The sequence below is a fragment of the Bipolaris sorokiniana genome (assembly GCF_000338995.1).
Source record: "Bipolaris sorokiniana ND90Pr unplaced genomic scaffold COCSAscaffold_6, whole genome shotgun sequence".
Classification (NCBI taxonomy): domain Eukaryota; kingdom Fungi; phylum Ascomycota; class Dothideomycetes; order Pleosporales; family Pleosporaceae; genus Bipolaris; species Bipolaris sorokiniana.
The window spans coordinates 1129682-1142101 of NW_006911900.1; the positions used below are offsets into that span (position 1 = coordinate 1129682).

At 52.0% G+C, this 12420-nt stretch overlaps 7 protein-coding genes across 7 annotated transcripts; 2 read left to right on the forward strand and 5 right to left on the reverse strand.

Moving 5' to 3' along the window:
• Nucleotides 1-716: 716 nt before the first annotated feature.
• Nucleotides 717-2580, reverse strand: COCSADRAFT_88594 (uncharacterized protein; the record flags this gene model as incomplete). Its single annotated transcript, XM_007701347.1, has 5 exons — nucleotides 717-1840; nucleotides 1893-2177; nucleotides 2230-2316; nucleotides 2443-2487; nucleotides 2550-2580. 5 exons carry the CDS (start codon nucleotides 2578-2580, stop codon nucleotides 717-719), a joined length of 1572 nt encoding a protein of 523 aa, XP_007699537.1.
• A 401-nt stretch (nucleotides 2581-2981) lies between these two features.
• COCSADRAFT_36366 (uncharacterized protein) lies at nucleotides 2982-4126 on the forward strand. Its single transcript, XM_007700961.1, has 2 exons — nucleotides 2982-3116; nucleotides 3384-4126. Exons 1-2 carry the CDS (start codon nucleotides 3035-3037, stop codon nucleotides 4031-4033), a joined length of 732 nt encoding a protein of 243 aa, XP_007699151.1. The 5' UTR covers nucleotides 2982-3034; the 3' UTR covers nucleotides 4034-4126.
• A 563-nt stretch (nucleotides 4127-4689) lies between these two features.
• Nucleotides 4690-5066, reverse strand: COCSADRAFT_36367 (uncharacterized protein). Its single transcript, XM_007700962.1, has one exon. The coding sequence runs from the start codon at nucleotides 5055-5057 to the stop codon at nucleotides 4707-4709; it is 351 nt and encodes a 116-aa protein (XP_007699152.1). The 5' UTR covers nucleotides 5058-5066; the 3' UTR covers nucleotides 4690-4706.
• A 1119-nt stretch (nucleotides 5067-6185) lies between these two features.
• Nucleotides 6186-7609, reverse strand: COCSADRAFT_36369 (uncharacterized protein). The gene is made up of 2 exons (XM_007700963.1): nucleotides 7262-7609; nucleotides 6186-7204 (listed from the first exon to the last, which is right to left on the reverse strand). The coding sequence occupies exon 2, from the start codon at nucleotides 7142-7144 to the stop codon at nucleotides 6572-6574; it is 573 nt and encodes a 190-aa protein (XP_007699153.1). The 5' UTR covers nucleotides 7145-7204; nucleotides 7262-7609; the 3' UTR covers nucleotides 6186-6571.
• Nucleotides 7610-7846: 237 nt separating this feature from the next.
• COCSADRAFT_88447 (uncharacterized protein) lies at nucleotides 7847-8800 on the reverse strand (the record flags this gene model as incomplete). Its single annotated transcript, XM_007701348.1, has 3 exons — nucleotides 7847-8366; nucleotides 8417-8519; nucleotides 8584-8800. The coding sequence occupies 3 exons, from the start codon at nucleotides 8798-8800 to the stop codon at nucleotides 7847-7849; spliced, it is 840 nt and encodes a 279-aa protein (XP_007699538.1).
• A 179-nt stretch (nucleotides 8801-8979) lies between these two features.
• COCSADRAFT_317071 (uncharacterized protein) lies at nucleotides 8980-9850 on the forward strand. The gene has a single exon (XM_007701349.1). It carries the CDS (start codon nucleotides 9021-9023, stop codon nucleotides 9699-9701), a length of 681 nt encoding a protein of 226 aa, XP_007699539.1. The 5' UTR covers nucleotides 8980-9020; the 3' UTR covers nucleotides 9702-9850.
• Nucleotides 9851-9999: 149 nt separating this feature from the next.
• COCSADRAFT_160012 (uncharacterized protein) lies at nucleotides 10000-11178 on the reverse strand (the record flags this gene model as incomplete). Its single annotated transcript, XM_007701350.1, has 2 exons — nucleotides 10000-10762; nucleotides 10814-11178. 2 exons carry the CDS (start codon nucleotides 11176-11178, stop codon nucleotides 10000-10002), a joined length of 1128 nt encoding a protein of 375 aa, XP_007699540.1.
• Nucleotides 11179-12420: the final 1242 nt, after the last annotated feature.

A 12420-nucleotide genomic window follows, 5' to 3' on the forward strand; every position in this document is an offset into this window, starting at 1 on the left:
TACAATTACATCTGTAGAGATTAGTGGGGCGTACCATTCTTTGGTATGGGGTTATCCGTGTCCAATTGCTTACCATGGCTGTCTCGATAGTCTGCAGACCTAAGGCAGCGTGCACGCAATGTTTCCAAACTTGAACACAAACAAGCTCGAAATGATGTGTCTGAGTGGAGTGGATGACCCTTTCATAATCTAGTCGCAGCTAAATACATGTTTGCACACTCTTCTCATGTCATACCGAACAAAGAGATCCATCGTAGGAAACCGACTAGTGAGCATAGCTCATCCATACCAATAGTCGAACTGCATGCAAGGGGAATATTGGGGGAAATATGGCATGTCCTGTGTTCTACCGGATCCGCAAGGTCCAAGAGGAAAGACCAATACTTTTGTAGACGAGAAGCGTCAAGGGGATAACGTCGTTATCGGGCGTAAAGGAAAGAAAGCTCATAATACGTCCCAGCGGTTGAGCAGCCACGGGGCGCCTTGCAAATCGCGCTTAGATGAACAAGGCCATCGAAGCATAAGGCAAAAGACCATGAAGTGCACGGATGCAACAATACCGAAGGACCGCCCAACAAATCATAGCTGCGGTAGACAGCACAGGCCTAGAAAGCAAAGGACTCCACCACGCCGTTTTAAATGCGCTGCGATCATCCGGATATAATATCAGGGCCAGACAGAATGCGGGGCCAGCCTTAGACAGTGGATACGCCTACCTAAGACGCAATTGCGCGAGCTGGCGCGCCTCCGCCGCGGCGGTTGTTCTTGACATTCTTAGTCGGCTTGGTGACGGTGCTCCAGCCATCCTCATCCATGGTCTCGGTGGTGGTAGTTGGCGTAGCAGGTGTGTTGGACTGTCTCCTCCATGAACCTGCCTCAGACTTTGGTGGGTCACGAACAACCTCTTGTGGCTTGACAGCCTTATCTTGAACAATCTCGCCCTGGGCGTCCTCGTCTTGACCGGCCGAGTTGCCCTCCTCAACACGCTGAAGAATCTCGAAGTTGGCCTTGGGCTTTTCCTCTGTGCTGTTCTCGTCCTTCCTGGTAGGGGTAGGCTGTGCTGAATCTTTGGGTGCAGCCTTCTCGGTAGCTTCCTTTGCCTTGCGCTCTTCACGAGCCTTTTCGTCAGCCTCCTTCTTCTGACGGATGGCCAATTGCCTCTTCTCTTCAACCTCCCTTTCGCGCGCAGCAGTGTCAATGGGACGGGCAGCACCGAAGGGGTTGGGCTTGTCTGAAGAGGTGGAGGATTCGGGGCCTGGCTGGGCCTCGGAGACTGTTCGCTTGGCCAAATTCAGGCGGGGTCGGCCGGCAGGGGCAGCAGGCGCAGGTGCTGGCGAAGATGGTGTGCTGACATCGGGTGTCGATGTAGGTGATTTGACTGGCGCATCGGGGCGCATACGGGACCGCCACTGGTTGTCGGCCTCTGCAGCAGTAGGCTGCCTCTCAACATGCGGCCTCTCCTGGAACTCACGACGGGGTCCGCGTGAGCCCTCGGTGCCTTGACCTTCACCCCAAGCTGGGGACTGTCTGCGTCCCTCACGGGGTGTTCCTTCGAAGCCTCGCGTGCGGCCGCTCTCACTGGGAGAAGGTGCAGCAGCTGGCGAGAGAGGGCCGCGGCGCTCCCAGTTACCGAAATCACGAGACTTACCGTCACTCTCGAATGGAGGTGGGCGGCGGCGTTCGCTGCGTTCGCCGCCAGCATCTGATCCTGCGTCGAAGCCACGGTCGCGACCCGCGCCGAAACCACCACGTCCGGAGTTGCTGCGCTGACCTGGAAGGTCGGGGAGTGGTCCCTTGCGAGTCCAGTCCGAGATGTCGCGGGCCTCTGGGCGGTCCTTGGCTATTATGATGTCAGCAAGTTTTCCAGATGGTGGAGTGGGTGTGCAGCGTACGAGGCTCAGCAACGCTGACGCGAATATTTCTGCCCTGGAATGATGTGCCAGAGAGATCAAGAGCCTTCTTCAGACCATCTACACTACCGAACTCAACATATCCAAAGCCCTTTGGCTTTCGGTCCAGCTTGTCCTCGACAATGCGTACGTTGGTGACTTCGCAGTCGGCGAAGAAGTCGGTTACGTCACCCTCGGTGGCGTCAAAGGAGAGGTTGCCCAAGTGAGCGGTGTACGGGGGCTTGGAGGGGAGAGGAAGAACCTCACGAGTTGCGAATCCGCGGTCAGCTGCAAGAGTTGTTAGCGCATGCAGGACAAAGTCTTGCAGACGTTTACCCACCGAAGCTACCACCGCGGTCACCACCGAAGCCACCTCCAGATCCGAATGTGGGCCTGTCGCCTCCATATCCGGAGCGACCGCCAGCACCTACGACAACGTTAGCATGCGGAATGAGGCATATTTGCGCCGCGAGTGTCGGCGGGGTATATTTTACCAGTGCCTGCAAAAGTTAGTACTCGGGGTTGCTGCGAAGTGCGACATGGCGAAACTCACCTGGCATTGGCGCATCCTCCATCTCATCAGCCCATGATCCCAGCGCTGCGTTCAGTCAGTCCTCTGTGGCGCCTGTGGCCAGTTGGTGAAGGGGGCGGGGGGCGTACTCTGATCTCCCAGGAAGTCTCCCAGGGACATCTTCTGCTGTTCCTTCTTCTTGGGCGCTGCAAAAAACCACCGTTAGCCATTTGCGTCTCCTCTGTCGTCGCAGTACAAAGCGGGGCAAAAAAAAGCCGGCTCGTGAGCGACGGCCGCACTTTGCGCAGCCCAAGGCAACTCACGCATGATTGCGGGTTAGCAGACTACGCGCGTAAGGATTTTTTCCGCGCGCTGTCTGGTTCGAGTGCTAAGAGCGTCTTCTACTCTGGGTCGGGGTTGTTCTTCTGGCTGCGGGGGTGTGTCCGTAGTTTCGTGTGTGGGGTGAGTTCTTCTTTCCCGAACGGAAATCTTAAGCTGTGCGTCCGTTGGGCCTCGCTTATGTCATCCCCAAAATCCATTTCACATCCATGCAACTGCGCATGCCGCTTCTAGATCCCTACTGTCTCGTCTTGCCCTGCATCGCCTCCTTGTGTGTCGCATCCATGCGAGAGTGATGACCAGCAAATATGACCCAGCCCAGGTCACACAGCCTCTCGAGGTTGCCAGACAGGCCGCCTTGGTGGGTGGAGCCTCAGGTACGTATTTGGTCGACTCATTCCTTGACGTAATCATCGACTGTTGTACGCTTGCCACTTTGCCATTGTGGCTGTCCTGTCAGACATTGACACACGAACTATTCCTTGAGATTTTCGCATTGTCATTTCCCTTACTCTATGCATGCACATTATCCCCGGATCGGGACAATGACACAAATATCATGTTTTGCTTTTCTTCTCTACCATTCAACTTAATTCCAGCCCAACTTTATTTAGGGAAATGCGCATACAACTAATCTAGTACAGCGATTCCCGGTACGGTAATCGGTGCTTTATACGGCACAGTCCGCACCCAGACACCCGTTTTGTTTTCCATCGCCTCAGGAGCCCAATGGTTCGCTCTTGGATCAACATTCTGGGGTTTCCGCACCTCACTCCTCAACCAGAATGGCCTCCTGAACTGGTGGAACCTTACTCGAGATGCCCCTATCTACCCTCGTTCTGACCTGAATCCATCTCCCTCGGACAAAGTCCGCGCCTCTACCATTGCCGGAGGATCGACCGGCTTCACTCTTGGTTTCTTATTTCGAGGTCCCCGCAACGTTATCCCCGGAACCCTAGTATTCAGTCTAGTAGGCTGGCTAGGACAGCACGGGTACAACTACCTGGATGCGAGAAACTCTGGTCAACTTCAGGAACTAGCCAAATTAAGAGCTAAGGGTGAAGAAAGGCCAAAAGAGACGCTAATGGACAAGATTGCGAAGAGCAGGTGGAGTCCAATGCAAGTCTTGAGCGATGAGGATTACGAGAAGGTGATGCAGGAGAAGCTGTTGAGGGTTGAAGCAGATATTGCTATGATCGATGATAAGATTGCTGCACTGAGGAAACAGGCGGTTGAGAAGGAGGCGCGACATCAAATCAAGCATGTGCATGAGCAGGACAAGATCTCAAAATGAAATACTTATCCTCCTCCGGGTCTTTGAATACCTAACTTGGCCCCATATTGTACGACAATCTGAAAACAGTACTTTTGCCACGACATCTACATTTCCTCATTTTCATTTCTCAGCACCACCCTCGTTAACCGACGGTACCGCTTCTCCTGCAGCAGCTTCCTGCATAGGATCTTGCGCCGCACTCTCTCTCTTCTCTTCTGCCGCAATATTCTGTGTCTCTTTTGGCGCACTTTCTTGCACCTTCACCACGCCACCATCACCACCCGAACAACCCCCTGCAAACTTCGCACCCCCACCTTTCCCCTCTCCCATTCCTGTCCCCTCACCTCCCCAGCCCTCGCCCCATACACCGCCCACCCCAGCATTCCTCCCGTCCTAACCTTCGGCTTTTTCTCCTTCCATATCGCAACCGTAGCACTCTTTCTTTCCCCACCTGCTAGCCACACCAGTGTCGGCGGCAAATTGTCTTGATCGCGGAGTGTATATGGGGAGCCACCGCCGCCTCTTAGACACGGTATGATGGTTGAAGGTGTAGATAGGGGATAGGTAGAATTGATAGGATAGTCTTGAGTGCGAGGTTGAGAGGAAGGGGGGAGGCACAGGGGATACAAGGCACGTTGCAGAGGAGAAGCCGTAGCTGTATGTACGTGGCTGCAAAAGTGGCTGTCTGGGATTAAGGTACTACATTGCCGTTGCTGGAGGAGCTTCTTGTCGTGCGTGATGTGGCAGTTGTGCGAGAAAGGTTCTTGGGGAGGCGCGCATTACCTTGTGCTCTACGCATTGTTCGGGCTATATAGGTTGGGTCTCGGATTCGGATTGGTGAATCTTCAGTGTCACTGCTGGAGTTGGAGTCGGGTCGGTGGCATGTGAGTAGTAGCTGTTTGAATAACAGGCTGCATCCATGACGTGCTTGGCTAGTTCCGGCGCCGCCTCTGAGCCTGGCGATGTTTTCGTCGTCAGAAGTGGGTTTGTGCATGGATCGTTCATTTTTGCGAGAGGTTTCATCAGTCGAATTTGTAGGCATAGTGCTGTGAATTTCATTCCTACTACATGACCTTGAGGTGCGTGATCTCGGTGCTTGCAGTGCTGTAGATTTTCGCGCATACACGTTGCTGTCATACAACTGCTCATCAATACTTCTTCGTTGCTGTGCTCTCGACGGTTTGGGAACGGCGTGCCCACCTACGACCAGCGTATGCTCTACGACAACATTGCCACACCTGCTCTGCTCTGGGAACAGCTTATGAACATCGCTTACTAGTGCCGGACTAGGACTGTTACCGTAGAAAACCGTCTCGGAGAAATCTGTATACCGATTTCGTTCCTTTTGCTGGTTCACAGTAAATGCAAATTCTGCCAAGTGGCTTGATACCCCAGCGTCTATAGCGGCAAGGTGGTCCTTCACTTCTTTTTTGTGAACATATGGGTATGCCTTTGAGTCGGGTAGGCCATGTAGATAATGCAATTTGGGACTGGTGGTTCTCACGTCATTGAGAGCGCTTCCGCTAGAAGAGATTGAGTCGTGTCCTGGTGGTCGGAATGCTGAGCGGGCAGAGGGCGGGTTGAGGATATTATTTATAGCGTCCGGGCGCGGTACGGGAAGCGCTGCTCTCCTGGGTGGGTTACTGATTCTCTTTGCTGCAATCTCAGGAGGCACGATGCGTGGCCCTTCATGAGACGAGGTACTAGATCCGAGGAAGAACTCTGGATTGGAATACCCTACGTCTTTGATACCGTCAGGTATCGATTTCTGTAGGAAACCCATTTTGATATGCGAAAAGGGGCTCTTGGACCGACAGTCCTTACAGGGCTCGTTGGAGCTGGGTCTGGATGATCGCATACCGCAAAAGGTGCATCGAGAACGCTCAATGCTTGAAAATGAGTGGTAATTGGTCCTGTCATACGGACATGATTGCTTGATCGGTCCTGGAGCTGGATCTTGCTTTGGGGTTGTCTTTCGCAACTGCAAGACTGACATGAAAGTGTCCAAGCCCGAAGAAATGTGCCTTCTCAAAGTAGCAGGTCGCTGAGGGACTGGATGCTGTAATGTAGGTGAGGTAGGCCGACTAGTAGGCTTAGGATTTACCATATCCAATCGTATCGTTAGCCAGGCAAGTCAACGCTGAGAATATGTGAACAAGTGTAACATCAAGTGTAGTTAGGATACTCTTTTTGAAATATAGCTGATTTCCAAAACTTTCTCGCCAAATATCTGTGAAATATAAATGTCTGGAATTAAGCCCTATACACATCTTGCTTACAACCACCGACCGATTGTGAATTCTGATGATACGCATGACGTGTAAAGTGACGAAGCGATTGACGAACGATGCGTGAAGAAAGGCCGTGACAAGTACGAATGAAAAGAAGCGCTACTAGTACAACAGTTTCGATGCTCAAACGGCGGTACTGTGCCATGGATTTATGTTCGAAGACGACGAGAAATGGGCATCATTCTGAGTTGCTGCATAGAGTGTAGTTGTTTCTAACCACCTCTGTGACAATGCAGATTGAACAATACAACTGGCTTTGGACAGTTCAGTACCTGGATAAATGCTCTTCTTCAGGCCAGTCACTGAATTCTTGCATGTGATTGCAGTCGGACATACGGTCTTTCATGTAGGTCCAGTCGTCCTCATCGTCGAAATACTGAGACTGGTGATCTCGCGGCATATCAGGAGAGCATGCAGTACACATGCCATGGCGACCGATCTGATCAGTTAGTCGCCGACACTGAGCGCAGAGTACGTGTACCCTATTACAAACTCTGAGATGCACACCCGGAGTATACAGCGCACTGTTTACCCCACATTTCAGACATAGTCTTGAACTCGCCAGCGTCCCACTGCGACACCATTTCCCCTTCCTCATACTGTCCTCAAAGCTAGCCCAGCTCCAGAAATTCAGGCAACCCTTACAAGCATATAGCTGACTCGACTTTGCCCATGCGCTGTCCTCAGCGACCAGAAGCTCGCTGTGGGTTGGCGCAGGAATAAGGAATCTGAAGTAGCGGGATGTGGAAGCCAGGTTGACTCTATCGCGGATGTCAAGGAGTTTGATGATTTCCGAATGAAGCTCTACTGGCAGGCGAAGGATGGGTGCTGTGAGCATAGTATGTACACCAACACCCGGGATCCTGCGGAATAAGCTACGGTCGTAGAAGTGTATTTTCTGAAGCCCGATACGTCAGTCGAGAGAGTTAAGCCACCCATTCATCTAGTAGCTTACTGCTAGAGTTTGTAGACTGTGGCGGTGTTGTCGACGCTTGGGTCGGCTCCCTTGTTACCCGATGTCCGATCCACGTGAACAGGAGCAATTCTGAGGCAAGGCACCGTACCTCCTTTCTACGTAATGGACTTTACGATTTTCAGCCGATGCGCGGAAAAGATGGATAGTCCGAGATATGGTACAGGATTAGGAAAGCTAAGAGCATATTTGAATTTGCACTTCTTGTGTAGCGGAGGACTGTCCCAGCAACACGGAACCATGAAGCCGCGCACCCGCGAGCGCGCCGGAGCGCACCAAGGGTGGAGCCTTCACCCGCGGCTTAAGTTCCGTGTTCCGACTTGCCTGTCTTGGTAGTGACACAAATTCAGGGCCTCTGATATTCTGCCTGGGCATTCGCTCCTTGTTTGTCGGCAACACTGCATGCACTGTCGCGTAACCAACGTATAGGATTAGTGGTCGAAAGTCAGCGCTCCATGCACACCCTGGTCAGTCAATCGACCGATTGTGTCGGACCACAGCTGTTATTATACTGATTCAAGTCTTTGTCTGATTTCTTGTGGCTGGCGGACATGGCTAAGACTAGCATTAGAGAGTCTTTTCGAGTTTCAGGTCGTTCAGCACCATGTAGCGTGATAGGGTGATCCAGCCCCAGCGGAACCAGCGCATTTGGCTCTCATGCGCAGTAGTCATGGCCTTCTGAGCCGTCCTGTAACCGATCGGTGAGCTGGCAAACAGGAGTGGAGTTGGGAACCCCCCCAGCTGCTTCTTTTGCAGCATTGCGCCAATGATGGTAGCAGGGGCGTCGAACAAGCCGAAGTATTTGCGGAAGATTGGAATGGTCGTAAGCGTGTACAGCTTGACGGGACACTCCCAGCCGCTATGTCGGTGCATGAGCGCCTTGAGGAAGCTGTGGGCTCCGGCATGGAGCGACTTGTGATTGGGGTGGCCGGAGATGCCGTGTGCGTCAAATGTGATGATGGCGTCGATGGCGGCCTGCGGTGCGTCCTTGGAAGAAACCGAAGACATGTCGGGGGCAAAGGCCGTGGTAAGCAGGTTGGAAATTAGACGAGGGTGCCATGTTACGGTCATGGAGTCGGGGAAGTTCCTGCATGACAATCAGTCAGGTGTAACGGTGCCAGCCCTTGCAGTGCATACTTGTCCTCGACGACAAGAATGTCATCTTCGCTCCGAATGCCTAATTGCAGCCCGCTCTTGACTAGCTCTTTCTTGCGCACGTGGCCCAGCCCATCGGCATCGCCTGTTACATGGCTGGCATTAGTGGCAGCCCTTTAAGAAGACGTGGGGAAAGGCGTCAACCATACCACTGCTCAAACACAAGATCTTGACATGATTTCCGTATTCAGGACGCGTCAATGCAAGCAGAGCCGGGGCAAAGAACATAGCCTCGTCATCTGGATGCGCTATGAGGAGCAGAATGCGTTTGTTGTGCAGGGTGGGGAAGGATGCGCTCAGCGTGCTGGTGTACATCCAGAAGGCGAAGATGAGGAGGGGCACCGATGCCCAGATGGTCCAATTCATAGCCAACCAATCTTTCAACAGTGCGCTAGGTAGAATATCAAATGATTTGAGAATGTTGCTGAGTTCATGGTTGGGGCAAGGTTGACTGTAGGAGGCCACTGGCGGTTCTGGCACGCGCTTTGACCCACGTCATCTTCCACATTGCGAGGAGCCGCACACGCGACCATTTCCCTTGCATCCCCAATTCATTTCACCCGCCTATTATTTTACCTTACCCACCATGTCAAACAGGAAAGAGAGACGCGCCAAGGGTACCGCATTCAATGCAAAAGCCACTGGAGGCGGACTGCAGCCTTCGACCGAGATTGACCAAGATGGAGTCGAGATGATTCTTCGGCATCCGGACTTCTCCAAACCCAAGGGCAAGACTCTTTTCGACCTGGCCGAAGAGAGACAGCGCGAGCTAGATGAATTAAATCCTGCCAGGAAGGCCGCTAGGGCAGCCGCTATGGCATCAAGACCCGTCGGCGACGATCAAGGGCCCCCCATCGGACCCTTCGGCGACTCGGTTCTCTACTCCGTCTCCATGGCAGCACTGCACCTCACCCTCGACGTCCTCGTATACAACCAGTACAGGGAGGACATCATATGGACTGAGATTGTCTCGAGAGCGGCTACGGCCTGGCCAATATTCGCCGTCCTGGTCTACCTTACCCATGTCGACATTTCCTACCGCTTTCCCAAGGTTCGAGATGTGGTCTTCTTCGCTGGCTCCATTGCTGCAGGCTGCTACTTGGTGTACTCAGGGAACCAACACGGATACTTTTACGTCATGAAGTCGGCTCCTCCAGTGGGCACTCTCTGGATTTGGAGCGTGGTGGAGATGAGCTTGCCTTTTGCGGCTACGAGTGCGCTCGCTGTCTTCGGATACATTTATTGGAACGGGTTTCAATTGTTCTGAGTGGTGGTTGAGATGAACACGAGATGGCACAATAGAAGCAGGGGCAAGATTTGGTACAACGTGCTCTGGATAATGAACAGGAGACGGGCGTCCTGCTCTTAAGCAGTAAGGTTCCCTCACGTAAGGGCCTACGCGCGTCCCAGTTGAGCTCATGAAGCCTTGGCTGCAACTTCGGCTGTGCAGTTAGATACCTAGTGTGCCAGGCCCTCCTACACAAACCACGGTGACACTCCGGCATACACACTGTTTATGATGTCTCACAGGAAAACAAGACACGGATTATCATCTTCTTAGATGCTCATGAGGTTAAATACACGCAAAATCTAGATCCAACATCCCTATACACCCTCATCTCCGCTTCCGCAGCAGCTCTCTTCTCAATCTCCTTCAAGCAGGGTGCCACAAATATATCACCGTATACCACATTCTTAACCGTACTTACCGCAACCAAGAGCCAAAGTAGCATCACACCCACAGCAAGTGCCGTCCCAAAAATTCTGAAGAAGGCCGACGGCATCTCCTGTCCCATTGTGATTGTAGACATGGTAAATACGCCAATTGGGAACGTAAAGCCCCACCATCCGAGATTGCATGGAAACTTGCTGCGACTGATGGATGCCACGGCGAAGAAAAGCCATATGAGCCCAAACCCCCAAAGGACCAACGCGGCAATCCATCCGAGCACATATAGAATATCACCAGCCATCGGGTGCAGTGTTTGCGTTCTTGGAAAGATTTTGGATGCTTGAATGCCAAGCTGCATTGCGGCGTAACCGCCCTGTCCCATGGGTCCCAAAGGCAAGAAGACGCTGACAATAACTTCCTTTGGTGGGAGGTGGTGAATCGTGAGCCGGTGGAAGTACATTGTCAGAATCATCAGCGCAAGGGAAAGGCCCATGCTCCAGAGTACATAACTGGCAATTATGGTGATGAGGGCGTGGTTATCGTTGGGCAGAACGGAAGCCACTAGACCACCAGATGCAGCGGCGACTATGCACGCGACAATTGGTAGAAGCCAAGCTGCTGTCATTTTCTCATGCTGGTTCCTGTGTTGTGTCATCCTATACAAATGTCAGTCGCGAGTTACAAAGTTGGGCAAAGAGGGCATCTACATCTGGAATGGGAGCCATAGACAACAAGCGACGCTGATGACGACGTCCAGCCACCACATACCCCATGCCACATATGGTGTTGAGCCACCCCACGCCGGTACGCAAATTGCGACAAACATGTTAATAATGGTGGCGAAGCCCATGGGCATAGTACCAAGGAAGAGCGACTGCACAGGATGCCGTAACATCAATGTCCATGTTGCTGGAAACAAGGTGTACCGCAATAGCGATATGACAAACATTACCGAGAAAATGCCAATGTTTAGGACGAAGAAAACGATGCTGAGATTTCTCAGCGAGTCATGATAACTCTGATAGAGATTTGATAGCGTGTGAAGCAGAACAGCCACAATGCCTGTGCCCATGGTGACTGCAAACTTTCCATCATGTTAGCTTTTTCTTCCATTTTTCTTTGGTGGTGATTTGCTCACCCATGAAGGCGTGAAGTTTTGTACTATCCGCCGCCAGCCACGTTGGTCTGAGGGTATGAGCCATCTTGGTAGTCCTTGCTTAGTTTCACACACAGCTATACCACTGTTACAGCCAAGTCGCGTATCATTTCTCGCTCTGTTTTCTTCACAGGCCCCAATATTCAGTTGGCAAGGTGTTGACATTATTTTGTTAGCGCGTCTGGAAATACGAAAGATGAAAATGGGAAAAAGTAGTTCAAAATTTATCAGTATACAGTGAGCATACCAAACCGATTACATGTACGTTTAAATTCATCGACTTGGATATTGACTCATCAAGTCTTTTACGTAGTCGTTTCTGATCTACGATTTTTTTTTCTTCGTCTTGAACAGTATTTAGTCATCAAGTACGGATTATGTTCTGGTTTGAGGTATTGCTCAGCATGCACAGGCAGTTTGGGTCGGACTGTCGGCGATGGCCCGAAGAAAATGTCAAAGCGTGATTGGGGATAGCCGACTAGCGGTAACGGACATGGCCGCCTTACAAAGCTTGCCGTTTCTGAAAATCTTCATCAAACATTCGATCCAGTACAAGGCAGTCAGACCACCAGAATGCATATCTTGCGACGCGCTACTCCCAACAGTAAAACGGCCGCCACGGTCTTACTTTGCCCAGTGTTCTCTGCACGTGCTTCGCTATTTCACTATGTCTAGTGTAGGCTAACGAAACATGGCGTTATTCGGACTACTACTCGGTGGTAAGGCAAGGCTAGACGGTGGGACTAGACCACGTGCATTACAATACTTCCCCTTCGCGTGGTCAAGCCTACTGAGCATTCTTACCGAGCTTCACCATCGTGAAATGACCGCCTTGGCGCCGTGCCCATGTGCCATATATCCGAGCGCTTGTGGATCATGGGCTTTGCGCCAACGATAACAGGTGATGGTGAAATACAGCTGCATGTCGAAGTCAGTGGCTATAGGTGGGACTTTGTAAAATCGGCATGACGCCACGGCGCAGTCATACTATACCCAGCAACCCCCGATATGTCTTACAGCAGTACAAATTGAAGCCAAGACCGATGCGAATCACATATGGACACACCAATCCTATCAGCATCAACAAACTCTAATGCAATCGGAACAATGCAAAATGCGCCAACCTCAGAAACTTCCCGAATTGGTGACGCCAAATCG

Bases quoted from the DNA above. Each gene is read 5' to 3' on its own strand.
- COCSADRAFT_36367 (XM_007700962.1), bottom strand. From the start codon at position 5,057: ATGCCTACAAATTCGACTGATGAAACCTCTCGCAAAAATGAACGATCC.
- COCSADRAFT_36366 (XM_007700961.1), top strand. From the start codon at position 3,035: ATGACCAGCAAATATGACCCAGCCCAGGTCACACAGCCTCTCGAGGTT. The intron at 3,117-3,383 runs GTACGTATTTGG...AATCTAGTACAG, and splicing joins CTTGGTGGGTGGAGCCTCAG to CGATTCCCGGTACGGTAATC.
- COCSADRAFT_36369 (XM_007700963.1), bottom strand. From the start codon at position 7,144: ATGCTCACAGCACCCATCCTTCGCCTGCCAGTAGAGCTTCATTCGGAA.
- COCSADRAFT_317071 (XM_007701349.1), top strand. From the start codon at position 9,021: ATGTCAAACAGGAAAGAGAGACGCGCCAAGGGTACCGCATTCAATGCA.